The sequence below is a fragment of the Gavia stellata genome, chromosome 22 (genome assembly GCF_030936135.1).
Source record: "Gavia stellata isolate bGavSte3 chromosome 22, bGavSte3.hap2, whole genome shotgun sequence".
In the NCBI taxonomy this organism is placed as follows: Eukaryota; Metazoa; Chordata; class Aves; order Gaviiformes; family Gaviidae; genus Gavia; species Gavia stellata.
This window is the reverse complement of record NC_082615.1, coordinates 2,568,225-2,595,648: the sequence shown is the minus strand read 5'-3', so window position 1 is coordinate 2,595,648 and position 27,424 is coordinate 2,568,225. Positions and strand designations below refer to the sequence as shown.

At 52.4% G+C, this 27,424-nt stretch overlaps 1 protein-coding gene across 1 annotated transcript; it reads left to right on the top strand.

The window, feature by feature from the left end:
* Nucleotides 1–590: 590 nt before the first annotated feature.
* Nucleotides 591–26,641, top strand: PIK3R5 (phosphoinositide-3-kinase regulatory subunit 5). The gene is made up of 18 exons (XM_059828230.1): nucleotides 591–687; nucleotides 9,282–9,382; nucleotides 10,829–10,897; nucleotides 11,662–11,800; nucleotides 14,306–14,375; nucleotides 15,873–16,047; nucleotides 16,602–16,755; nucleotides 17,276–17,359; nucleotides 18,554–19,307; nucleotides 19,406–19,559; nucleotides 19,744–19,869; nucleotides 20,121–20,246; nucleotides 21,069–21,162; nucleotides 22,434–22,510; nucleotides 23,045–23,138; nucleotides 24,631–24,713; nucleotides 24,934–25,043; nucleotides 26,112–26,641. Exons 1-18 carry the CDS (start codon nucleotides 591–593, stop codon nucleotides 26,254–26,256), a joined length of 2,652 nt encoding a protein of 883 aa, XP_059684213.1. The 3' UTR covers nucleotides 26,257–26,641.
* Nucleotides 26,642–27,424: the final 783 nt, after the last annotated feature.

Here is a 27,424-nt window from a genome sequence, read left to right as displayed (position 1 = left end):
GACCATTGCCAGTGGATATTAGAGCCACTGAGGACGATCTGTGCCTAACGCAAGGAGTAGGAGCTTGGGTTCTGCCGTGACTTTTCCCAGCTTGGACAAGATGATCTTTTGAGATCCCTTCCAGCCTGGGCTATTCTATGATTGCCATCTGAGCCCGGTGCAAGGTGCTGCAGCTGTAATCTCTGGGAGTGTTATCTTTGACGGAGGCTAACCCAAGATTACCTCCTTGCCACAGACACATGAGCGAGACTTGATCTGTCCCGCAGACGGAAGTTGTGAGAAGGCAGATATGCCTGCAGCAGGTCAGGGGGAGGGTGCCTTGGCTCCACAGCCTCTCGTGATCAGGTTGGCGATGCGTGTGCCTCTTTTTCCTTGCCAGGGTTGGGAGGCATTGGGGGAGCAGAGCGGGGCGCATTGTTGGCTTTGGGGTTGGAAAGGGTGTCAGGAGGCTGTAATGGGGGTGGTGTTTCACCAGGAGCATCTTGTCTGCACTAGAGTAGAAGCATTGCAGTGCTCTCTTCCATGCACTTAGAACTAAGGGCCTGGTATACTAACTTTCTTCCTTGTTTCTTTTTAGGAGATGAATTAAAATGCAGCACACCACGTGCACAGAGGACAGGATCTACCATGCACTGGAAAGATGTTTACATGGGCTTAGCAGAGATGCTGTCTCCAGCAGATGGGCTGGTAGGTGACCTGTTAACCATGAACTTGTTGGCCACGAGCCTGACCCCTGACAGCCTCAGTGGGGTCAGACTTTTCTGGTCTTCTGTCTCTGCATGATCTGCTGACCTACTTGGGCACCTGGGTAAGAGAGAGCTGCCGGTGCTACAGGAGGCTTGGAGGCCTGTTCTCCCTTCCAACGTTCAAAGTTAGAGGTGGGATCCAACCCAGTCAGTCTTCCTGAGCCTCTTGTTGCAGTAGGAAGATGTACCAAGACTCTGAACAAGACACATTAGGTCTTACATAGGTAAAGCTCAGCAGAGAAGTCGTGCGTCTTGCCAGTTGCCCATGCATGAGCTGGAAAGAGGAGGAGTCTTTGTTCACCGCGAGGAAAGACTCCTTTGTGTAATCAGCCAGCTTGCCTTGCTTTCACGCATATAGTCCTCAAAACCCATGGGCGTAATCTCTGCCGCATTGTCAGAAACAAGTATGGAGATATTGTTATCGACTTTATTTAAATCTAGATCAGATACCATGGTGGCCATAAAGATGTGACCCATGTTCAGAGGACTGCGAAGGGATTTGGGATGGTGGTGGTGAGGGCAAAGCAGCAATGAGAAGCAGTAATTTTTTAATGTAATTTTGACCTCTTTCCCTCATACTCACGCTTGTAGGCCACTATTAAATCGCTCTCAAATCCTCTTGCGGATGAAAGAAACGAAATGAATTTGGGGGGCAGTCAAATCGAGATTTCCTTTCAACCCCTCTGCTTTTCCATTTACCTATAAGTCAAGAAAGATGCAAACGGTATCCTACCTGCTGCCAAATACTGGAGTAATCCCTCTTACCGTGCCCATTTCCTCATTCCCACTGGAGTGATGCCAGCTCCCCACGCTGCAGCATCACCGTGGGTCTTGGTTCATGCAGCTATGACCAGGACTTCTGGATCCTTTTGGCCTCCCCATGTTCTGGGAAACAGACCCTGAAGTGTGACCTACATTCCTGGTTCCTGGAAGCGCGACCTCGCGTTTGGCACCGTTACAGCGCGTGTCCAAAGGAGTCCATCTCGCCAAGCAATTCATTGTGGGCCGCATAACTCACCTCTTCCTGTAATTATAATTAATCAATTCCTGTGTCACTCACAAACTCTGCCCTTCTCTAATCCCAGCCCCTCAGCCCTGGTGTTTGCGTTAGGGTAGCCTTTAAAAAACGACTTCATAATTTTTCCGGCTCATTAGCAGCAACAAGACTGTACGGGGCAGGGGTCGGGTGGTGGTGGGCTCTGTTGGAAGCAGCTGCACTGTCCAGTGATTCCTCATTTCTAAGGATTTTCCCCTGTCTCTGTCCCTGCTTTCACTCCTCTTCATGTGGGTTTTGTGGCGTTTGGCAGAATGACCTGGCATTCCTGGGAGAATCTCAGGCATTTTACACATCAGAAAGTTCCCTTTCATCAAAACCATTTGTGCTGTTGCCAAAAATCTTCAGCGTGACCGGCGAACCCCGTTTCCGCAGTCATCGGTGGAGGCGATGTTAATAGCTCTGCTGTGCCCTGGCCCTGGGGTACCGCTTCTGGACAGCCCCCGGGCTTCTTGGCCAGTGCCTTTGATGCTCTTCCACGTGGGCTGTCCAGCCCTGCGGACTTGTAACGTGTTTGCTTTGAAGAGCTGCTCTTTCACATCCTACCCCCTTGCAGTCGGAGTAGGAAGTATTTCATTACTACACGATTTAGGGAAAACAGAGGATAATGCGTAGATATACCTACACCCCTTAACAACGTATCCTATTTCTTTTCAAAAGCAGCAAAAAATGTTTTCACATTCTTCTGCCTTCCCCATCTCACAAGCAACAGTTTAATTATTGCTGTCCTGTGTCCTATCCAGGCTGTTCCTTATGTCAGGGCTCTGTTCCTCATATAGGCAATGAATCCCTCCATCTTGTTCTTGTCTGTGCAGTAGCCTTCTCCTTTCTTGTTTTTAACTTCTTATATCAGTTCTATTTCCCAATTTATTTGCTTTCCCCTCCTTTTTACCATTTTCGTACACCAAAATAACATGCGCAACCTCGCAGCTTTTTGGGCTGAGACCTTGCTAGAATTCTGTTCATTTTTAAATTATTTAATGCTTTATTTTTACATGATAACTTTAGAGGAGGTTGCTCCAGAGTGGGTGAGTAATTGCTTCCGATGCATCGTTTTTCCCCCCGCGTAAGTGACTGAGTAGCTGAGGTCTGTGAAGTCAGCAAAGAGGAGAAGTGAGAGTGCTTTGGCCATCACAAATTTATACCCTGGATGAGCCCGTGGTTGGCTCTGGGGTCTAAATAGAAAATCTTCCCTGAACTGCAGCATTTATTGGAGGAACCAAATTAAAATTAATTGTCTCTGACTCACAAAAAGCCCTGTTAGAAAAGTGCTAGGGAAGACAACCTCCTTTTCCTTCTGGAGACCCTCTACAGAGAGTTTGCCTTCCTCCGTGTTGCTGGAGGGAGATGATAGTCAAATCAGAGTGTGCTAAAGGAAGAAAAATATTTTATTTCTTGTTGGTGAGCAGCAACCCAGGGAGCCTTTGGTGAAGGAGAGTGCCAGGCTTGGGTCTGGCTGCTGGCGGTGCCGGGGTGCTGTACTGGGGAGTCAGAGGTGTGAGGAGGGCTGGAGGACTGCAGTGGATGGGGAGCTGCTGGGGAGGCTGTAGGGCAACCCACTGCCTGAAAGGTCCTGGGGATGGGAAGGAGCTGTTGCGTGCAGCCCCGTGGCAGAGGCACGAGTCAGAGAGGACGAAGGATGCTGGTGAGGGAGGGTGGATGAAGGACGCTGGTGTGCCAGAGGAGAAGAGGAGTCTTCAGTGATACGTCTTACGTGATGCCCAGGGAGTTCAGTCTGCTCAGCTCTAACAAAGGGAAGCTTAAGATCCTGCTCGATTGCAGTCATATAAATACCCTCATGGGGAATAAACAGAAGTCTGGTGTGGGGATCCTCCAGCTTAGTCACCAAGTAGTGAAACACAGTGTCTGAAATACTTCCAGCTCTAAGTGCAGAATTAAGGTGCGCTGATTACTAAACCTTGCAAGTTTTAACCTTTGAACTGATTTCTCCAGGCTTGTGATGGGTTTTCTTGCTGAAATCACTGCCCCGGCTGGGTGGAAGCTCCAGGGTGGCTCCAGCCCTGGGAGGTGCTGCTGTGCCCTGCTCGGGGGGCTCTAAGCAGCTGCTTGGAAATGGGAGCTGCAGGTTGGACTCCGGTGCGGTGCGGGATGCATCCCAAGAGGATGCTGTGACTGTGGGGCTCTACCGTTCCCGGTGCTTCGGGCACCTCCAGCCCCCTGCTTATGAACTGCTGCCAGTTGGCCCTTCCTCTGGGCAGTCCCCTGGAGAAAACCACCTTATTCTGGTGAGGGCGTAGTGGAAATGGTGGGAGTGGGTCTGGGGGAGGGAGGAAACGGAGACGATTGCTTTTCACCCCTCCAACCGTGTCACTTCTGACGGCACCGGGAGCCGATGCCCAGCCCGAGCGTCGTGGGTGAAGGCAGCTTGGGCGTGCGGTATTTCTGCTTTATTTCTTCTTTTTTTTCCGACTTGACAGTTGCCCCCTATGAAGAGCGGTGGAGGGGAAATGTCAACCACTGAGGTCAGGAAGGAGCTGCTCTGGGAGGAGAGCATCTCGGTGCACTTCTCAGAAAAGAAATCGTGAAGCCTCATCCTTCCGAGGCCGCCCACGGGGCCGCTGCCACCCGGCTCCCGGCACGCTGCCGGCATCTTTGTCGACGCCGATAGCAATCAAAGCGAGAGCGTGCGCTGCACCCAAGCTCCCCCCTGGTGCAGCCTCTGCCCAGTGCTAGGTCCCTGCTTGGAGGCTTTGCTGTGGGTTTTGCTCTCCCAAAGGGAGATATTTTTTTTTTGGGTCTGCATCATGATAGGCTCAGTCTAAGCGTGCTGTGTAGGATGCTGGGATAAGCACAGCTTAGTCCCGCTTTTGCTGCGGCTCCATGTGTCACAGCCCCAGCATCCCGCAGCTGGGGGCACAATGCGCTCTGGGCTGCCTGTGTTGCTGGCAGATAAACCTGACTCATTCTCCATGTATAAAGGAAAAATAAATAGCGCTGGGTGGCTCTTTTAGTGGAACAGAACTGGATGGATGAGTGTGAGGGCAGGGTGGATATAAACAGGTTTTTTAGCTGTGGGGCTTCCCGCTGCCCTGCTGGGACATCTCCAGTGCCTCTTGTGACAAATTTTTAGGATTTAGGGGTTGGAAAGTGAAGTTTCGCTTTGTGCTGCGTGCACAAGGTGCGTCTTTAAAAGCTGATCTTGACACCTCCAGAGCCAGAGATCACCCTGCAGCTCCTGTATGGACCACTCCGCTTTAAGGCGTTGGAGCAGTTTGTGCGCGTGATTTTACTCTCCACTTCCCTTGGCCAAGATGCACCTGCCTGAGCTCTGCAAACCCTGCCTTGATATGGGTTTAGGTGGGTGAGCTGAAGTGTTTCCCTGCTAACACAGGACTTTCCAGTGCTTGCACAACTCGATAGAGTGGGAGTAACAGGGAGCACAGCTCCTGCTTGCAGTGATGGCAGGGAGCATCCCTCTGCTCGCCTTGGGGGACATGCCAGGGCATCCCCGAGCTGTGCGCTCCATGCAGATTTGGGGTCTCCCTTGCACCTCATAGTGAGAAATGTTTTTCTGGAAATTAAAGAGCAAGTGCAAAGTCCAGGAGAAAGCCTGGTTCAAGCTTTCTGTCTGTCCTTGGTGCGCATCCTGCCCTTGTCCACCCTGGCACAGGGAGGGTGCCCAGCGTGATCTGGCACTGCTGGTTTTGAGCATACCTGGCACAGTGGAATGAACCCAGTTCTCATCATCCCATCCAACCATCTCCCCTGCTTTAAATTCATCCTGTTTAACACCTAGAAGGTGTGTAAAGGTATCTTTATGCCATGTACCTGTCTGTATGTTTGATGAATTTGTAGTCTCTGCAGCTGGGAATGATGTTTGAGCGATGGACAGCCTGACCTGTAGATTTGTGATGAATACCACTGTCCCCTTGCCAGCTCAGACTTTGTGCTCTTGGGCCCATTGTAAAACACCGCTGCTGAGTTGTCCCTGTGATTTGTGGCCTGACCAAGTGTGGTGGCATGATTCACCATCGCAGCAAACCAGCAGCAGAGCATCCGCTCGGGTGCACTGAGATGGAAGAGCGGCTGCAAATAAAACTCTCTGGAGTTGGTTTCTCACCTGGCTGCAGCCTCTCCCTGGCCTGGGAATAAACCAAGTGCTGCTCTGCATGCAGTTCATAAGAGTCCCCAGATGCTACTGCAGCACCCAGCTGTGTCCCAGGTGGAAGCAGGACATCTGCAGAGGGATGGGAGAGGGTGCTTGCAGGCGGGTCGCTCCTTTCTGCTTTTAATGCCACCTGGGGCTTTTGTTCTTGACCTGTGTGCATTAGGAGCATCACCCTCCCTGCCCAAATAGCCTTTTTAGTCTGGATACAGGGGATATGGCTGCAGGGACTAACTCTGCTCCCAGCGGTTGGAAGGTGGATGCTCATGACCTGGACTGTGTACGGAGGGAAGGGGATTCCCACCCAGGTCTGGATCTTCTGTCCGGACTGATGCCTGGTGGTGCCAGACACTTCACTTTGCCACGTGGTCTTTGTTTATTGCGTCCAGGATTTCCGAGCTGCATTTTGTGCTTGAGACTATTTTTAGCAAGGACGCAGCTATTTTGGTGTGTCTCTGGTTAATGCTGCTTTGCCAATTTTAGGAGCTGAGACCCTGGCAGCCTGCTGCCTCCCAGCACTGTTTGGCTTAATCCCAGGGTAATCCCAGTGCCTTGTTATGACCATGAGTTAAACAGAAATTCTGCTCATAGCAATGTTACTCAAATATACCTGGCTGCATCCTTGTGCTTCAGCTCACGGTTACTGTAGAAGACCCAAAAATGGGTCAGAAGACCTCAGGTCGAAATTATGTTTGTAAGACGCTTCCCTCGAACCCTGCCCTTGTCCCTGCTACCTGCCTGTCCCCCCAGCATGTTCACAGCGGGTTTGCCCCAGCCTCTCCCCAGGGAAGCAGCCCAGCGCCTCTCCCTCTGCCCCATTCAGCACAGAATAACGCAGCGAGCCACTGCCGCCGCAATTTCCTTCTCCCTCGCTAGAAGTGAGAGGAAGGAAAGAGCCTGTGTCTTGCAGGGCTATTTGTATTTGTGGTTACGCTCGCGCAGGAAGCGGCGTTCTCCTCGTCTGGCGACGCACCCCGACAGAGCTCGGCTCCGCTGCTCTCGCAGATCCCCGCATGGCCAGGCTTTGCCCTGGGCAGCCGCAGCGGGGCCGGGCTCTCTCAGGTGAAGTAATCCTCCCGGCCGAAGCAGAACGGGTTGTTTCAAGGCACCATGTGAGCCCAACCGCTTCTTGCCGAGGTCAGCAAAGCTGCCGGCAGCTCTGACCACTTCTGCTGGGCAGGTTGCTTTCTTGACTATCTCAGAGCTGCTGGGGCTTTCCCTGGAGGATGTCGTGCTCTGGGACAATATTGATTTATTTGAGGAATCTGCTGGAGTCCTCCTAGGCAGAGCCATGGCTTTGTGTCATTGCGCTGACTTATGAAAGTGGCTCAAAGGAAAACTGGAGCATCGCTGAATTACCGGGTTGCTGTGGCTGTGCCCTTGCTGACAAGATATCACAATCTAAGGTTGAGCTCTGGGTGTCAGCAAACCCAGCATGGTGCTGGGAGTACCGGAGGCAAATTAAAGATTGCAACTGTAATTAACAGCAAGTGCATCTGAGCTCTTTGGAAACTTTCCAGCAGGATCTTTCTCCGATGGAAAATGTTTATTCCTTGAAAGTGAAAAGTTGCATGGCAGTGGGGGGGCTTTCCCGTGGGGGAAGACTCCTGCACTGTTTCGTTCAGCTAAAAGTTAGGCATAAAGCCACAGAAATAGCATGTGTCCTGGTGAGCAAATGCTTGTCCATGGTGGGAGACAAGTGAAGGCTGTTTTTGCAACCTGAGCACTAGTTTTGCCTGTCTTAGCATCAGCCTTCTCCCAGCTGGGCCATGGCATACCTCTCCCCTGGTTTAAATTCATCCTGTTTCACACCTAGAAGGTGTGTAAAGGTATCTTTATGCCATGTACATGTCTGTATGGTTGATGAATTTGTAGTCTCTGCAGCTGGGAATAATGTTTGAGGGATGGACGGCGTGACCTGTAGATTTGTGATGAATACCGCTGTCCCCTTGCCAGCTCACGGCATTGTTTCTTCCTTGTTAGCTCCAGCATGCATGGGTTGGTATTTGTTATGTTTCTGTGCCACTTAATAGACCGTGTGAGTGAAGAGCGGCTGGATTTATATTTATTTTTCCTCTCTGGTCATTAGCCCCACTTCCCTGCAGCGAGAGATGCTCTGTTTCTCTTGGTTTTGCTTTTGGACTGAGCTTGGAAGAGCCCCAGTGCCAGCACCCCTTGAACCATGCCATGGGCCATGGCTGAGCTGTGGCCACTCCTGGTGATAAAATCCACGGTAACGTGGGAGATGCAAACACGGACCCTTCTCAGATATTTGTTAGGCTGTTTGCTTGAAATTTCCCTATAACTTTTCTCCATGGGGCTGTGTGCAGTGTCTGGGTCCCTGTGAGGGAAGAGGAAAAGGAGGAGGAGGAGGTGGTACTCCCTCCTTGGTCTGCAGATCCTGGTCCGCTGGAGCCGGTGAGCACCTCCTCCTCCCCCTGGGATGCAGAGCTGGGATGAATGGAGGCACCCGGCAGCCTTCGCACAGATCATTTCCTCTAAGACCATCTGGGAGGTAGCCCTGACTGCCAAGAAAAGTGACAGCCTCGGGAAACACCTTGGGCCATTGTCACCAGTTGGGTCCCAGCAGCGAGAGGCAGATGTCTGGGGATGGAGGCCAGGGGGGTTTCAATCAACCGGTGTGAAGGACCCTCCGTCCCTTTGCATGGCAATTCTTCTCTCTCAGTATCTCCTGGTGGGGTTTTAATACATTTAATGAAAATGTGAAGGTGTTAAGAGATGGAATAAATGTTGAGCAGGTTTAACAACGATCCTGATATGAGGTTTGACTGACGCAATGCTGATGTGATGGAGAAGCTGGTCGGGGGGTTGCAGCATCTCCTCTTGGGTGTGATGCAGCTGGATGATGTGGGATGTGTTCCTGGTGGGGAGCGGAATTTTGTAGCATTTGAGAGAGTTTATAGTTGGGATAGTGCATCTGGGGCATTTGAGCCCGGGGTTGGCAGGGCTGGGGTTCATACTAGTGGGTTTTCTGTCCTCGGGCAGAATGAAGGTGGCATCCACCCATGCCACACACATCCCTCTGGCCTCTGCAGTACGCACATGGCAGTGCAGGCATGTCAGCTCTCCAGCTTCCCTGGGGGAGAGGCATCCAACCCAGCTGAGCGCATCGGGCTGCGTGAGCAAGAAGACACTTGGGTACAAAGCGATGCTGCGGAGATAAGCACCATTTGGCGAGACTAGATCTGTCCAGAACGAAGGTGCGAGGTTTTTTCCTCTGCCGTGATCTGATGCAGGGGGCAAACACCTTCGTCCTGACCCCTTCCCATTGTTCGTCTCTCCTGCCGCCTTCTTGAACAGGGCTGTGAGTGACGGTGGCTTTGTCTCCCCACAGCTGGGCTGTGCCTGAACTGCTGGAGCCTGCAGGAGCTGGTGAGCCGAGATGCTGGCAACTACCTCATCCTCGTGGAGAAAATCCTCAGCAAGGCCAAAGAGGTGAGTTGGGGGGCTTATGGGAAGGGCTGTGGGCTTTGAGATGAGTCAGCTCTGGGACTTACTTGAAGTGGAGTGTTGCAGACCTTGGTGGGTGATTCTGGGTTGTGGTAAGGTATTACTGGAGCAATGGAGCTCTGAAATGCTGGTGGAAGCAGCCCTGTGTGTCCCACCAGCTTTCAGCACATGGGAACTGCAAGGGAAAAACCCAGCTCCAATACCTGCTCTTCAGGCAGCACTGCAGAGCCATAGGGAAGGGTTTTGATTTCCCAAAGTGCTGCTCGGTGTCATGCAGGGGCAGCCCGGGTTGTAGGGCTGTGCAGACGGAGCTGGCTTTCCCCAGACCTTCGCCGGTGTAAGCTGGGAGCTGCTAGTCCAAATCAGAGCAAATTGAAGGTTTCCTGTTGTTTTTGATGGAAACTTTGCTGCGGCTCTGCCGGGCTTCCTGCAGAGCCAGGAGCAGAGCTGGGACACTGGGGACCGCGGGCAGGGTTTGCACCGCATAGCAGCCCGGCAGGCGACAGTTGGGCCAGGCACAGTGGGGAGGTGAAACGGCAGTGGGGCCGATAGTATCGGCCTGCCGCAGTCTCGTCATGGGCTGGAGAACCTTGAAGCATCGTCGGTTGGGCAGGGTTGACTCGGACTGTGGCCAGGAAGACCTCAGAGGAATCCCTTGATGTGGCAGGAAATGGTGATGTGTTTCCTAAAGCCTCAGCGCTGGGATTCATGTGATGGGGTAAATGCTGCCTTTCATTTTTTGGGAAAGAAAGGCTGTTTAGCTGCCAAGTTGCAGAGCTGATACCAGTTAAGATTAACACGATTTGGTTTAATCCATTTGTATTTTTTTAAATGGCTGGAATTGATCTAGTTGCAGATAGCGTTTTATTACATTAGGGTTTATGTAAGGGTTTACTGTGTTTCATGCTGTGCTCATGAACAAGGGGAGACGGTGTCTGCAAGCATATCCTTGAGCCATCGCTATGTCCCTCGGTGAAATAATTCTGCTGGCTATTCACTGGCAAAGGCTGGGACAAAAATGCCTGGTTTGCACCATGCTGCCAAGCTTTGCAAGCTGCTCGCAGGGGCTGGGCTGCCTGCTTGCCTTTCCGAACTGCCTGCTTTGAGCCGCTTTCACAGAATTTCATGCAACTCTTCAAGGATCAGGAGCATCGGAGGGCTGGGAGCTTGGCCAAATCTGGCTTCTTGAGGGTAAAGGCAGAGCGGCAATCTGTGCTGATCTTCCTGTCCCATCGGTGTGGGTAACTGGGGCTTTAGGGGCTATTTTCCCATGGAGAGAAGGGGATCTGCTGGGGACGGTGGTGTGATGGTGTGGGTTGGGCACTCAGCTGCACTGCTGGGGAGTCTCCCGGCACGTCCAAGGATGCTTTTGGGTAATGCAGATGGTGAGCACCCCAGCTCATCCTTCTGCCCTCGGGCTGTTTCCTACAGGTGCAGGAGAAGTGCGACTACGATCTCGTAACGCCCCTGGCTCTGCTCTTCTACTATGCGGTCCTGTATGTAAGTCCTGAGGCTGCTGCACGTAGCTTGATCCCAGCCCCCGGGGAGGCACGGGGTCTGGGGCCCTGCAGAGACACGCAGAACAGTCACTGAAATCGAGGTGGCTTTTGTCTGAAACATCATGGTCTGCTTTCATCAATTCATCTAAAAAAAAGATCCTGTACAAATCTACAGGGATCAAGACCAGACAACCATTGCACAAGCTGAGAGACGAAAAAAATGAGCTTCAGTGGTTTTAATCTTTTTATTTAAAGATGGGCTAATCAGAAAGGGAGACAATATCTCTGTGCAGAGAAGGCAAATTTTTTTCATTACCCTTTATACTTGTGCAAAATATATAGGCAACGCTGATGAAAAGAAGGAGCGGAGCCTTCACAGGAAATACTTTTTTTATTATTATTATTAGCACAATGCATCATTATCCCAAGGAAATCATTGCTGCCAGATCTCGCAAAAGCACAGGCTGTAATGCGATTCATCTGTATGGATCTGTGGTTGTTAAAAAGAAATTTATATATAGGCATTGGCATGTGAGCCACAGCCGGGAGATTGGGAAGGTGCAGAGCGGATGAAGCTTTCTCGGAGCTGTGCCCAGTGGGGATCCTGTGACCCTTCTCTGGGAGAGGACGGGGTGTCATGGGGCGAACCTCTCCCCCGATCTGCTTCTCCTCCTCCCACTTCAGCCTAAACCCTTGAGTTTTTACGCAGCACTCAAGGCCAGTGTCCTTGCTCCCTTTCTAACTGGGTCTCCCTGACTCCCGCAGGCTCCCCACTTCCCACCGGGCTCCGACCTGCTCCTGAAGGCCGCCAGCATATACCATGGCTTCCTGACCTGGCCCGTGCCCTACTGCGACATCTTCCGCGAGCTGCTCACCTTCATCAGTGACGAGCTCAAGGCACCCGGTAAGCGCTCCTGCCCCACGTGGGATTTTCCTGGTGCTGCTTCCCCACTGCTTTACCACTGCCGCGACCACCCCACGTTTCTTCTCGAGACTCTCCTGGTGTTGCTATCTCATACCCCACTTGCTTCCTGAATCCCTCGAGCGTGGTGTTCACATTTACCTTCTGCGTTGCACACCCCAGCTTTTCCAGGAGGCGAGGACCTCTGCCCTCCATCCTCTGGATGATTTTTCCCTGGTCCAGCATGGGGTTAGACCAGATTCCTCTGGAGGAGCAGGCAGGATGGTGGGGTTGTGTTTCGGTGGCTGCCTTGCATGAAAGGTGGTGGGAGCATCGCAGGGACTCTCAGCCCTGGGCCAGTGTGAATTAGCAAAACATGTAACTATTTCCTGGCTGCCTTTCAGTCTGAGGGGTCTTTTCCTCGGCAAAGCACGTGCTGGCTGCCCCTGCCCAGCCCCGGGCTTTGAGATGCTCAGTGGTGTAACTGGGGTAATAACAGTGGGTCCATTCATTGGCATCAAGGTGGCTGGAGCCTTCGAGCCTGCCCTTGCATGGAGATCTCCATAGGGCTGAGGGACTCCCTGGCTCTTTCTTTACAGCCGAGACGCTACCTTGTGATACGGCTTTGGGCACATCTATCGGCAGCAGCAGTGCTTCTCTTAATTAAGGGCTCCTTGTAGATGTCCTGTTGTTCCCAATGGAGCAGCTCTTCCAATTATGTCTAAAAGGCCGTTTCTCCTAATCTCCCTGTCTTCTGGGGGCTTATGGAGAGCTGTTATCACACGGAGCAGATTTCAGCTCTTGTTTAAACCTGCGCAGGGCCATGGCAGTGAGACCGGCTCGGAGTGGGACTTGGGAGGCCTCAGATGGGTACATGGGCTGGGGCTGAGGCTGGGAATGCTTCCCCCCATCCTCAAACCAGGCAGCTGCTTTGGAAAGCCCTGACAGGGACGTGAAACGCAGGGTCTCTATCATGGCAGCAACATCCTGCGGCAATGGGAGCTTGTAGCTGCAGATAGGATGAAAGATGCTTTCAAAGGAACAAAAAGATTAAAAAAACCCCAAACCCCTTTGCAGTGTTGGCACTGAACTGTCTGATTTACCCCCAGATCAAGGCTCTAGCAGCATAAATGGCCATGGCCATCAGGCAAGGTCTGGCTGTGTCTGGCCTCCAGCTTGGAGCTGCAGGGCCAGCACGGATGTGGGGATGCTCATCCCACACTGCTGCAGCTGTGGACTTCCCCAGCTCCTATCTGGTCATTTATTGCGGTGACACCGGTTGGGGCCATGTTTTACAGACCGCTGGGAAAGCCCCAGTGCTGGAGGGGGTTTGCTACATCCTGCTCTTGCGCTGTCACCAGTGCCTGGGGCTCCCTGAGCTGGGGACTTTGGTCCAAAGGCTTTTCCCCTCCTACAAGCACATGAGATTCCCCCACCCCTGCCAAAAGATGCCATGTGGGAGGTGTTGGCCTGCTGGGGCTGGGGAGCCTGGTGCTGTCCCTCACCGTGGCCTCTCCCCGCAACTGAAGCCAAGAACACCGAAAATGTGTCCTCTGCTGAAAAGCTGGCCAGGACCTTATATGATTGTTTCACGGCCTCCGTGACCTGCTGCGAGCCTGAAGCAAAAGCTTTTTATTGAGATGAGGGTAAATATTAACTGAGAACAAGCTGCTGTCAGTATTTGCCAAGAATGCAATAGCATTTATCTGCAAACTGGGGCTGATGTCTCTGCAAGAGGGGTGAACGCTGCTGTAATCGGGGGGCCTGTGTGGATCGACACGAGCTGCCCATTTATGCTGGGCTCCCCGTGGGTGCTGCTTCTTGGCTGCTGAGCGGCAGCTGAGGTTGGGATGCTGCTCCCTGCAGTAATAAGGGTGCTGGTCTTGTTGACACCATAAAATCTTTCCCAAGATGTACCCCGGTCCTTCTGCCTTTTAGGGGTGACACGGGCTTTGCTGTTGCCACCCAGTCCAGGTCCATCAGACATTGCTTGGTTGGGGTTCCCAATGGCATCCCAGGATGCTCCCAGGGGGGCATCCAGGGACGTGGACTGCTTATGCCAGCCTCACTTCTGCTGGGGCCAGGCTGGGCTCCGTCTCTGTGGGAGGGAGGGTGGCAGTGACCTGCTGTCCATAAGTGAGATCCAGGGCCTGGGGGGGCTAAAGCAAGCAGCAGAAGCTGCTAAATATCACCTGTGCAATTCAGAACGGATCCCATGTCAGCAGTGGGACAGAAGGGACTGGGGATGGAGCAGCTCTCCCTTCCCATCCTCTGGTTGCCCTCCCATCCCCTTGGGCTTTCACCCTTTCTGTCCCAAGGCTCCCTTGCTCCTGGGCTGGTCCCCTTGCACGGTGCTTTGTCCCGATAAGGACTTTTGGTGCTGCCATGCCTGCTCCAGGCTGCGGCTCAGCCAGGTCAGGGCCACATTAGGAGACAAAATTGACGTGCTCCTGAAGCAGAGCGGACTGCAGTGGTGCCATGTCTCCTGTCCTCTGCTCTCTCCCCCAGGGATCTCCTTCCAGAGGCTGGTGAGGACGGAGCAGGGGCTACCCGTGAAGAACTACCAGAGCTCCACCGTGTAAGTGGGGTCATGGGTGCTGCTGGTGTCTCTCTGTAGCATCCCCACCATCCCACGCTGCTTGAGCAGCAGTGGGGCTGCAGCGAGCGGTATGTCAAAGGTGTAGTGATGGGTGCCAGGGAGAAGAGCTGGATAGCTGGGCTGAGCTGTGGGAAGGGATGAGGAAAGTGGCTGTCGCATTTCCACAGCTGTGGGTCAGGGTCTGTGGGCTCTCCATGTTGCTTATTCCACAGCCCTGCTTACTGCAGGGCTACAGATCTGGGTGAAAACAACTGGGGAAGGCAAAGTCTTCTCCGCAGGGAGCTGCTGATCTTGGCACAGGCTGGAGAACAGCCAGGAGACGCTTTGATCTACGTGTTTGGGAGCCACCAGCCTGAGGAGGGACAGTAGCAAGTCTGTCCCACTGCAACAATTAATGAAAGCCTTGCAGCTCTGAGCGCAGTCAAACTTTGCACCTTATGCAAGGGCTGAGCCTTTCCTCCTCTCAGGGCACCTCATTTGTAAATAGGAAAATGAGCCTGGGTGGTGTGTGCCCTTCCTGACTGCAGTGCCAGCCCCAGCCCAGGGCCAGTCCTTCGTGCACAGCCGCCTCCACTCTGTGCAGGAGCGGTGTCCTGCTGTTTTGGCTTGCCCACTCACACCGTGCCACTCTGGATCTGCACTCGTATCCCACCCAGCTGCACTGGTGCTGCTGTGTTGCTTTCCCAGTACAGCTCCCCTGCTCTACACACTTACACTGGTGCAAGTGCAACCACTGATGACTTACAGCACGATGACTATATTTGCATAAAAAGCTCTGAAAACCTGGCACAAAGCTGCACATAAGCTGAACCTTGGGCTTATTGAAAGCTTGTGCCCGTTGCCTGAGCTTTCTAGAACCAAGTATGCCAGAGCACATCCTTAATTTAGAGAAATTTTTGCTCAGTGAGGTGGACTGCTCTCGTCTATGAACATAAGCACATGCCTATGTGCTCTCTGGACTTCAGGTTTGGGAATTCAAAGCCTGTGGATGTTCATTTTGTGGTGCAGAGCACAAATGCAGCTGAAGAATGTGGCTTTTCTCCTTAAAGCCCAGAAGTGATGCTCTGACCTGCACCTTGCAGGGAGAAGAAGTTTTTGGGGTCCCCTCTAATTTTCTAGCCCCCCGCTGCTTCATCGCCTGTGCTGGATATCCAGTTTGGACAACTGTCTGCTGGGCTGGAGCCCTGTCTGGGGCTGGTTGAACAATTATTGGGCTGGTGATATTGTAGATGTGGCAGGAGAGACGATGCCAAGGATGGTGCCGAGGGGAAGGGTGGAGGACACTCATCGTTATGTGCTCCCTGCCCCTGGCTGGCACAGCAGCGTGGGTCTGGCACCCCTCTTCAGCCCCGAGACCCTCCAGGGGTGACTAATGTGAGAGGGCACTGCCACCTAGTGTGAATTTGTCCAAGAGTTTCATGTGCCACCAGCATCCGAGCCTGGCTGCCCGCCTAACCGCCATCCCCTTGTCCCCAGGACGGTGTTGCTGCTCAATGGCTCCGAGGTGCAGAGCGAGTTCCTCTCCATCGCTGAGAAGCTGAGCGCCAGTGAGCACCCACAGTGCGCCACGCTCGTAGTGCTCCTCAAGCACCTCTACCAGGCCAACTTTGGCACCTGCTGCGACCTGGACAGCCTGCACCACCTCCTGAAGGTAGGCTCAGAGGGCTTTGACTTCGGTGATGCCACGATGCCATTGGGAGCAGTTTCATGCAGTTGGCTGGTTGATTTCCTGGCCAAAATAATATTTGATTGACAAAAGAAAAAAAGTTTTGGTAACACTTCTTGTAGGAAAAACGTGCATTTTTCCCTTCTCTTCTCAGGTTAGACCTGAGGTCTACGCTTCTGTTTTGTGAAGTGTGTGTGTGGGGGAGTAACTCACCTTTTACCCTTTTACTCCTTTCCCCATCCCCAAGTGGAGAGAGGAAGAGCCCCTGGATTTGAAATGCAGCAAAAGTGTTCGTTTGACCAGAGAAACACTTTGCTTTGGTGTTTGGGAGGGGCAAAAACTTGTGAAGGAAACCCCTTAGGTTGTTCAAACACTTTTTTTTCTTAGCAGAAGTTTTGGGGGGAATTGAAGGGAGTAGGAGGTAGAGGAGGGAAAGAGATTTGCCCAGTGGTGTAGTTACTGACCTTCCCCAAAGACACGTGCGTTGCCTCTGTGGCGGGACGCCTCTCAATCTCTCATCTTGGCTCTGCTTTCCCCAGTCCAAGACACTGGAAGAGCTCTCAGAGATCTACGCCAGCGCTGCCGACGCACAGGAGATTGCAGCTGCCAGCAGCGACCCTGTCCCAGCCCGGGAGCGGCTGCAGTCTGTGCTGCGGGACATTGCCGGGGCCGCATCCTTTCCTGCCATTGCGAGTGAGAAGCCCCCCCCGTGCCCCTCTTTCCACCAGGGTTTTCTGCCAGCTCAGCCCCTGCAGCGGCGATGAGCTCCCCTGCGCTGCGGGTGCTGGGAGCCAGCCCTTTGAAGTGCAAAACCCTCTTTTGCGTAAAGTTTCAACCTAGCGCAACAACAACTACAACAAAAAAAACACCAGCCCAGGTCCTATTTCATAACCATGCGATGAGCCAGAAATTGTTTCTCATCTTTCATTACAACAGCAACAAAAAAAAATTTCTCTAGTCTTTGTGGGTGAGGTGAAAACATTAAATCAGAAACTGATGGCAGCAGTGATGTCTGGCTCTTAGAGCTGTGAAATGGCCCCTTGTCCCAATTGCATGTGACTTCACAGGGATAATGACAGCAGCATCAGCCCGTGATCTGGGCTGTGTAAAACATGTGCACAGGGTGGGCAGCATCTCCCACCAGCCAGGAGAGCTGTCAGGAGTGGTACCGGGGTTCCCCGCAAACTAACTCCTCTCCCTCCTCTCTTCTCAGGCGAGGCTCAGCCCCGCAAACTCCACACCATCCCCATCCCCGCCGCTCGCTGCTACACTTACAGCTGGGATGAGGATAACTTTGGTAAGTGGAGGGGGTCCCCCGTCCCCCCTAGTGAGGCCGCAGCCCTCTGCTACCTGTTGCAGGGGAGGCTGAGCAGCATTTCAGCTCCGCCGGCACTGCCGTGTGCAGCCGGGCATGCGGCACAAACTGGCTGGAGCCTGAAAAAGCTGGTAACAAATTGTTGGTGGTGACAGGAGAGATAACACAGTGGGCACCGGTAACCCCTGGGCGGGAAAGGACATGGGCGTCAGCTTGGGCATAATGCCTACTGTGATCTCGAGCAAAGCCCTCATCTGAGCTGTGTGCACGAGGCACTGCCGGCCCCAAAACACATTGTGTTGCCAGAGACAAATCATGCAGGCCTTGATCTCCTGGGCAAAGTTGTGCCTTGCATTAAGCTGGAAGAGACTCGTCACACCCATGTCCATGGGGATATTGGTAGAATGGAGACCTTGTTTGGTGGAAAGCTCCTCTGCAATGAGTAAACTTTGCTCGTGCCCTGGAAATAATTGTTGCTGGAAAAGCCCGACTGCACTGAGATGTTAGGGCTTTGTGGGGTTGAGACCCGTTGGATGTTACAGCTCTTCCTCCACTCACAGCAGGGATGGCTGAGGAGCAGGTGCCTTTGCCATGCTCTTGGCCCGGCTGCAGCAGTTTTGCAGGGGAAATGTCGGCTTCCCCTTCTGCTGAACTGGTCTCTCTGGCTTCTCCATTCCTGGAAGACCTTTTCTGTTCCTGTGAAGGTTTAGTGTTTGTTGCCCGCTGGCCCCAGCAAGCTGGACCAGAGCTCTGGCTTGGGCTTTGCAGTGAGCCTAGCCTTGCCAGGAGGCCACCCACAGCCGTGTGATTTGGGGTTTGATTATTAAAATACCTTGCTTTCCTCCTGCCCTTCAGTTAAACCCGGATCAGACACAGGCGCATTGTGAAATCTGTATAGAAAGGAAGCGTAAACCCCAACTGGTGTTTGCCTTTCAAGAACCCAAACAGAATGTGACCTCAAGGAGAGAAACATGTCTTGTTTTGCCATCGCATCTAAGCACCTTATGGCAATCTAAAAACCTCCAGGAGGAGGTTTTCAGCTCCTTGTTTGAAACCGTGCAGGATCAAAGAGAGCGTTGGCCACGCCGTAGTAGTGTCATTGTCTGGGGTCATCACGTTTCCAGCGGCTGTGCTGGATCCTGTACCAGACCCGATCTCCCTCCGGTTGCCTTTCAGATATCCTCAATGATGTCCTCAGCAAAGAGTGCAGCGTTGTCGAGCCCATGGCCTCGGAGAATGAGGAGGAGGACGAAGAGGAGGAGGTGGAAACCGATGGCTGTTCCCCTGAACGGGACTCGCTGCTTTCCCCCATCTGTGCCATTTCCAAAGACTCAGTGTACTCAGCGCTGTCGGAGGAGGTATCTAAGCCCTCACGAGTGTCCCTCTTCACCACCTCCAAGGATTCCATCTCGGAGCTGACAGTAGTCTCCAGAAAGTCCCTGAAGTCGTTCGTCTCCAGCCTGAAGGACTGCATGGACAGCGGGTATGCGGAGGACAGCGACGAGAGCTCCCTGGACATGGTGGGGAGGCCAGAGCTGAAGGTAGTAGAGAAGACCCACCACAAATACAGGCACACGCTGACCAACAAGATCTACAAACTGTTCAAGAGCAAAAGCCAGCTGGTCTTGAGGAGGGACCTGAAGGACTGCCCGGACACGGGCTTGCTCTCACTGCCCCTGCGCCGGGCTGAGAGCCTGTGCACTCCCCAGGCCAAGCACCGCGTCCTGGCACGCTCCCGGCGCGCTCACTCACTGCCACAGCATGTCCTGAGCCAGCGGCTGCCAGCCCCGCTCGCCCCGCGGCACCTCAGCCTCCACCGACGGCCCTTCCTCAGCTACGACGAGGATGCCAAGGTGTCCACGCTGCGTGTTGTGGTCTTTGGCTCTGACCGCATCTCAGGGAAAGTGGCCCGAGCCTACAGCAACCTCAGGTGAGCCGGGCAGTGCGGGGACCCGGCTGCAGGTACCTGGCCCTGCTGGGACATGCCGGAGGGCTCAGCTCACCCAGCACTCTCCTACCTTCTCCTAGGCTCAAGGAGAGCACCTGCCCCTCACTGACAAGGTACTTCAAGCTGCAGTTTTTCTACGTCCCCGTGAAGAGGAGCTGCTTGGCTCCATCGGCCCTGCTGATGCATCCTTCCCCATTCTTGGGGGATCCGCAGCTCCGGGCCTCAGCACAGGCAGTAGGTATCCCATTCACCGTGGAGCTCACAGTGCCACCAGCGCTCTGCTTGGCCCCGCGAGTGGTGTGCAAGGAGCCTGGCAGGGCAGGCGGAGGGGAGTGTTGGTGTGTCTTCCACCAGCCTCAAGTGTGGGGTGAGGAGGCTGGGGGGGCCCCTGGTGTGACCCCTGCGAGTCTGGTTTCAGGATCCCACCTTGGCTGGGATGGAGAGCAGCACCAACGACATCTCCCACTACATCGGCATGTTGGACCCATGGTACGAGCGCAACGTTCTTGGGCTGATGAACCTGCCCATGGATGTCCTGTGTCAGGTATGTGCGTGCCAGCTGGTAGGGCTAGGCACCCCTGTTCCCTGATGTACGGGACAGCTGAGCGGAGAGCTTCTGCTTCGCACTGGGCCACCACGGTCCTGTACAGCAGGCTGTGCTACATGGACACAGGAAGGAGACGGGTGGACAGGAGGAGGGTTTCTGCCCCTGGCAGGGTGGGACAGGCAGTTCTTGGCACCAGGCTGTGAGTACCACGTACCCCATCAGACTTGTGACTTATTCTCTCACTGCAGTCTGCCAAGCTGGAGGCTGAGCCCCAGGAGGACTCCCAGGAGCAGCTGCCTATCCTGGCTGACATGATCCTCTACTACTGCCGCTTTGCCACGCGCCCCATCCTGCTGCAGCTCTACCAGACAGAGGTAGGCAGAGGGGCTCAGCCCCATCTTGGCCAGGGGGAAAGGGAGGTCTTCTGCCTGTGCCACCAACTCGGGACCTGCCTGTGAAGCAGTTGGGGGTATGGCACAGGCACCACGTGCTGGTGAGGCAGAGCTCGGTCTCCTCTTATTCCCTGGGAGCCCATGGTACTTTGGCTCATGCTCCTGGCTCAGGGATTGAGAGCATACAGGTCCTGCCCAGATAATCCTTAAGTCACACGAGCAGTTTTCCATCCAAATACCTTTCCCCATGACACAAAGCAACTCCTGTCAGTGCTGACAGGTTATTCACATTGCTGGAAGTCCCTCCAGTGCTCTGCTTTTGAAGTCAAGCCTCTCCATGAATCCTGTTTTCCACACCCCGCTGTGTGCACAGGGAAGATGTGGTGGGGAAGGTTGAATGCACGGCTACAACGACTGCTTCGGTGCAGTGGCACGGGACTGGCTGCAGTGGGGCTGTGGCAAGCAGAGTTGTTGCTGTTCATGGGATTTGCGTTGCCCAAAGCGATGCCCAGACCCTGCTGTTAGGCTCATTTTGGGTTTTCTTTCCAGTGGGTTGGGGAGTTTTCTTTAGGTGAAAATTAGGTTTTTGGGTTGTTTTACTTGCTGGTGGTCTGTTAAAACAGTCAGAAGTATAGCTAAAGGCAAGTGTCACCCGAGGCAGTTGTTGAAAGGTGTATTTTGAAAACGTGAAAGGATTTTCCCAAACTGACCTGTTTCCTGTAGAAAGGAGTGAGAGGGGTGAACGTTGCCTGGCATGGGCTGGGTCTCCTCAGCACCATCTCTTCGCTCTTCTCCCCCTGACAGCTCACTTTCGTTGGGGGAGAAAAGATGACCGAAGTCTTCATCCATTCCCTCGAGCTGGGCCACTCGGCGGCCACGCGGGCCATCAAGGCATCAGGTTGGTAGCTGCTTCTGCACCCACAGCCTTGGGGTGGAGGTCTGCAAACTGCTGGGCTGGGAGATAAATGGAAAGAGGGGCTGGAGGGAGCGGGGGCTGCAAGAGGTGTCTAAGCCCAGGCTGCATTGTGAGCAAAGATCCAGACATCTCACAAATTTGGAAGTGAAGCATCATAGTTCTTGCATTCCTCTTCAGGAGTGAAGCTGTGGCAATGCCTTGTTGTTTTTACTGCTGTTAACTCTAAAACGTATTTGCAGTAACACAGCTTCGAGCCCATTTCCTTCCTCTCATCAGCACCTGGCCAAGTGCAGCTCATCTTTCCTTTTTGCGGCTTTCTGTTGTTTGTGCTTTGTCCAGGAGTGTCATTTATAAAAACCCTCTTTCCATTTTCCTTAATTTACTGCACAAAGCAAGGTTTGTGCATGTGCTTGTAGCCTTCCTGAAAAGGAGATCCAAGAGCTTTTATGCTAGGAATTTATAAAGTTAGTAGAGACAAGAAGCAATGGCAGAAGCATCTGCCTGCAGCATGGTCTCCGGCTCTCCTGGGTACCAAGGACAACGTGCTGTCTGGTGTGGTGCAGCTTGCAGAGACATCTCATGGCCAACCAACAATACTGCATTTAAACACATTGCTTAATTTTTTCAACCAATTGCTTTTCTGTGATCTTGCCTTGTCTTTCTAAACAGAGCTCATAAAATATCCTCCACATGAAGTGTCACCACCCCACTCCCCCAAAATACAGGCTTGGCCAAGACCTCTTCCCAATAACTCATGAAACCACCAATCCTTTCTGACTTTGATTTTTTTTTTTTCTTTTCCCCTTGGATTGTCTGGCAGCACACCACTTAACATCTGCAAAAAATTACCCAGGGGAAAAAAAAGTTAGTAAGTGTTGGGCACAGTATTTCAAGGCTAATTTAATGTGGGCACAAATATGCCCGGAAAAACAGGAGCCGGGTTAGCAATGCGGCCTTTTATTGCTTTGTGTTTTCCCTGGAGCACTGACCCCTCTGCACCGGCTTAGCCAGCACCGCTTTCAGTTTTGCAGAGCTGCTTGTTGTGCTTTGTGTTGAAATTTCTGCACTGGATTAATTGCTTTCTGGCAGCTTTTAAGCCACCTTTTCTTTTTGCCTTTTTGCTCCACAGCTGTGTTCAGCAAACCATTTTTTTTCCCCTTTCTGTAGGTACTGAGTGTGTTGCTGTATCAGTAGCCCACTGAAGAATGGGGATAAAAGGCCACCGTGTGACATTTGCTCCTTGTTTTGTGCAGGTCCAGGCAGCAAAAGGCTGGGCATAGATGGAGACAGAGAAGCAATCCCACTAACACTACAGATCGCCTATAGCAAGGTGAGTGAACAGGACTTGCACAAAGACAAATGGGGCAGAAAACCACTTCAGTGCTGGGCAAACGTGTCTCTCTGCTGGGGGCTGAGAGAGGCAAATGCTGCCAGTCTGCTGGAAGAGCCCAAATCCAAGCCCAGATGAGCCAAACTCAAGCTAATTGTCTACTTACTGGCTAATTAGGGGTGGATTTCCATTCCTGTTAAGCCCAGTAAAATAGGGAACGTGCAACCAGGTTCCATAGACTGGATGTGTACTCGGTGCCACTTTACACTGGTGGACTTTGCTTCCAGGGAGCAATCTTCTGCTGGTCACAGCAGTCCCCCTATTTTGTGGGTTCCTCTGTAGTTATTTCATGGTAAGTCTGGGCAATTTTTGTAAATCCAAGGTTAAATGAATTTTAGTGCCTACTCAAACTTTGTCTGTGCAGCTCCAGGTAAACCCAGATCTGAGCTAGTCCAGCCAGATGGTTAGGGGTGGGAGGTAGGGTAACATCAGCCTGGAGCATGGCATCACACGGGCTTTGGTTGGTCTCTGCAGACAGCCATCAGTGGAAGAAGTCACTGGAATGATGTCGAGAAGGTCTGCACATCCGTCAACCTTAGCAAAGCCTGCAAGAAGTATGAAGAACTAGGTGCGTAGAGGTGGTCTTTGTGGCTTCATGTAGGGAGCAATGGGAGGAACCAGTGGAGCAAGAGGACAGTGTGAATCTTCTAGCTGGAGCAAAGCGGGGATGTGTGACTGTGGGAGAAGATACACAGGAGGTGCCTGGTGTTCCCTGGGGCGTACTGTAGTCCTTGGCTGTCCTTAGCACCACGTCAGGGATATGAAGGGCATTTGATTTCCCACTGTCCTCAAGCTTCCAGCCAGGGAAATGGGATGTCCATTAGGGACAGGGCTGGGGCAGTCCAAACACCAGAATGATCACTGGAGAGTGGTAGTTTCCAGAACTTGTTTAGTAAGGAGAGGAGAGACAGGTAAAACTGTTGTTAAGTGAAGCAGGACCAAGGGAGAGGGTGCTTGTCCTGCCATCCGCCGCAGCCGTGCCTTGCAGCCAGCTTTCAGCAGGCTCTCACTAAGTTGGTGCTTCAGCCTCCTTTCCTTCCTGCAGCTCAGAGATATCTGGCTGCCACATGATTTTGCTTCATAACTTCTTTTCTAATCAGGTTTCTGACAGGGTATTAATAAGGCTTTGAGCCTTTTAAAAGCAGCAAGACTTTTAGTCTGTGTGTGTATTTAGAAGCAATACCTGTTCGTTCTTGCTCAGGAACTGCTGTTTTGGCAATCAGACACCCAGTTCTGAGTAAAGTGAGGGCTTTTTTTAGTTCCTCTTTCCTCGTGTGCTTTGCATCTGGCAGTTGTGTGGTTTGTGAGTAGAGTAGTTGGGGCAAATGGGCAATCTGCCAAATAGCAGGCAGCTCCTACACGCCCCATGGAGCTCAACCTAAACCTCTATTCCTCCTGTCCATCCTGTTGCTGCCCCATCCATGACACCATGCAGACAACCCTGGAAAAAACCCAGCAGGAATTAATTTCTTACCTCCTCTATAATTTCTGAGTTGGGTGTTCCTGCACTAGTTCAGGAGCTTCACTCATGCTGCCAGCACTGTGGGTTTGCTTCAGGGGGTGTCCTCAGCTCCACGCTGGGGAGAAACTTCTCCTTCATGCATCTCCTTCCTTCCAAGAGAAACCCGGTCCCCTTGATTGTCTCCGTTGGTTTTCACATTCAGCAGTTTGACCACAGGATGTCACTGTAATGCCAGACACGAAAAAGCATCTCCAGGTGGACTGCGGGAAAGGCCATGCTGGGAGAGCTAGTTTCCTCCTGATCATGGGGCAATGTTTTTTCTCCTGTTTAGGTCCTAAGATAGTTAAATGTCCTTTTCTGCTATGTTTGGAAAGCAGCTGGAAATTACAGAGGATGTTTACCTCTGTGTCTCTGATTGCTGTCTTTAAGTGTGGGTTAGCAGGAGGGAAGGAAAGCTAGAATGGTGCGGCATTTCCCCCAGCAGTGGGGTCCTGCTGAGAGCCACTGGCTCTGGGATGCTTTGAGGGGTGGAGGGACCCCTTGGGTTCCCACCAGTGCCCCAGAAGCTCCAAGTGATAACAGTTTTCTTTTGTTGCAGCCTCAAAGACAGAGTGTCTCAACTTAACCATGACAGAGGTAGTCAAAAGGCAAAACTCCAAATCCAAAAAAAGTTTCAATCAGGTAACTCAAATCATGGTGCTTTTACATTTGGTAACAGGAGGTCAGCCTGCCTCAGCTGGGGGGAAAGCAGGGCAGGAGAGAGTAGCTCCTGGGCGCGTCTGTTTGCTGTTGGCCACCAGGCCTGCCTTAAGGGAGCCCAGCTCCCCTGCTCCCCTTCCCTGCACAGGGACATGCACTGAGCCTGGCAGCTCCCTCACTCAGGCTCTTTTTCTATCAGCAGATCAGTGTGTCCCAGATAAAAGTAGACAAGGTCCAGATTATCGGTGTCCAGTCCTCCTTCGCCGTGTGCCTGGACCAGGATGAGCAGAAGATCCTGCAGAGTGTAACCAGGTAGGAATGGCAATGTGGCTGCCCGCCCGCTTCAGTCAGCCCTCCTGGGATGGTGCATCCTGTGTGTAAGGACTTGTCCATGAAGCGTGGGTGGCCGCCGGCGGGGGGACGAGGTCCTGAGCACTATGGTGGATCTATGCCGGATGCTCAGACTGGGTGACATAGCTCTAAGCTCTGTAGTGCAGCTGAGCTCGGGTGAGATAGATGGTTCTGCTCAGATCCCAGCAGTAGGTTACGTTCATGACTGCCACGGTCTGAAGGGTGGTCCCCAGTCAACTGTTCAACTCTGTAAAGACAGCTCTTTTAGCAAGACCAGCCGTAAGCCAGAGGAAAGCTACACAACATAAATAAGGTGTTTGAAGAGCACTGGGCATATGAGCAGAGCCTTCAACTTCTAAACCTCATTTGGGTTCTCTACCACCTTTGCAGAAGGAACCCATGATATTAATGGGAGAGACTGGGGTAGAGCAAGAATTGTTCATTTGACTGTTCATCCATCAGTCGTGTCCCCAGGGCACCATGCTGGTATTCCAGGTGATGGAATCTGAAAACTCACTGTAGACAACATAATTCCATGAGCACAAAGAGATCAAACCACTTGATCCACAGGTCTCAGAAATGTGCAAGCTTTTTAATTTCTCCCTCAGAGAGAGCAGAACTATGCAAGGTTATGGTGCTTCCAATGGAAAAAGATTTCGGATCTTATTTCTTAAATAACCCTAAAGAGAAGCATTTTACTTAACTTGTTTGTTGTGCAACTCAAGGACCTAGCAGGAGAGTTCAACACACGAAGTGGAAGAGGAGCTACTTCCCTCTCCCCAAAACTTGGGGAATGCAAAAGTTCTTATTTCCCCTAATGAGTTTCAGAAATTACTCTTTATGGATGCTTCTGCTCTGGGTCCCAGTCTGAGCCAGCTTAAAGACCTGAACTCTCAGCACTCAAACTCCAGTCCTATTAAAGACTGCACTGATTCCAGTTTGTTTGCAGATATTTCTGCTGCATCTGAGGACCGTGATTCTCAGCCACACACCTTACTTACATCTTGGTTTCTTTTTGTTCCCCTGCAGGTGTGAGATCTCTGTGTGCTACAAACCCAGGGACATCGATCTCTTTGCACTGAGAAGGTCAAGGTCTTTGCCTCCCCAGGACCCTTCCGAGTTTCATTCTCTCCTGTGTCTACCCATTGCCACCTTCAGTGGAGCACTGCCGTAGAAGAACCCTGTGTCCTCTCAGACCAGACTCCCATCCAACACCAATATAGGCTCAGGAAAAGGAAGTTGACTGTCCTCCTTTGGGCTTTAGACCCAGCCGTTCTTGTCCAAGACATCCCACAGCCAAAGCGTTAGCGTGGTTGCTGAGCTGCTCCTGGTCTGTGTTTAGCCCGTCCTTGGGAAATGGGAACATTGGTGTTGTGCTCTGGTATTTCTCAGGGTTCCTCAGCAGTGGGAGGAAAGTGGTTTCCTTGAGATCTCCACCTGGTTCAGCAGACTGCCAACACCTGGACTGAGAGGGCAGGGCAAGGCAAGGACAGTGATACTTTCCTGCCAGCAAATGGTGCTGTGGCTGTATTTGACAGTGACTGCAAGGCCAGTGTGATCCAGGGTGAGCTCATGGGGGGACATTTTGGAAAATGAATGTCCTTGGCTGAGTGGTGGTAGGTGGCCTTCAATGCATGTGGAGTTGCAGACCACCCAACCGATGCCCTGATGGCATTTCACCCATCACCCAGGTCAAGGATGCTCAGGACGGTTCTTTGGGGATGGAGACAGGCTTTCTCTAAGTTTTCTTTAAATTACGAAGGTTGGGTGTCTTGCAGAGAAACAGTGCAGAGCAGAGCAACCCAGCTGAGGCCCAGAAAGACCCCAGCATGGGTTGTAGCCTGCTGCTTGTGTCCCAGTGAATTGAGTGCAATAGGCCATACCAGGGCATGGACAGCTTGTCATGTATACATGTATTTACTGTAAATCCAGGACCTGCAGGAGATGAACTTCCCATTTTCTGCAGAATTTCAAAGTTCACCCATGAGATGTACTCCCTGTTCAGCTCATGTTCTTGCGTCCTGCTCCCCAGCACTGTACGCTAGAGACATCCCAGAGGCTGAATCCTCAATAGTTGCTTGAAATATGACAGGAAACACGCTCATGCTCATAGGAGGGAGGGAAGTACTAGGGAAACCACTAGGATTGCCTTAAGCTCACCTTAAGAGGCAGCTTTGCTAGAGAAGGACCCAGCACCAAAAACACTAGTGACACTTGCAAGTGACAATACGATTTGAGATCCCCCATCCCCTGCAAAGAAGCTTTCCGCCCTCTTCCTTCTCTCTGCAAGGCTGTAGGTACAGAAAGGTGCAATATTTGGGGTTATTTAGAGGTATTCTGAC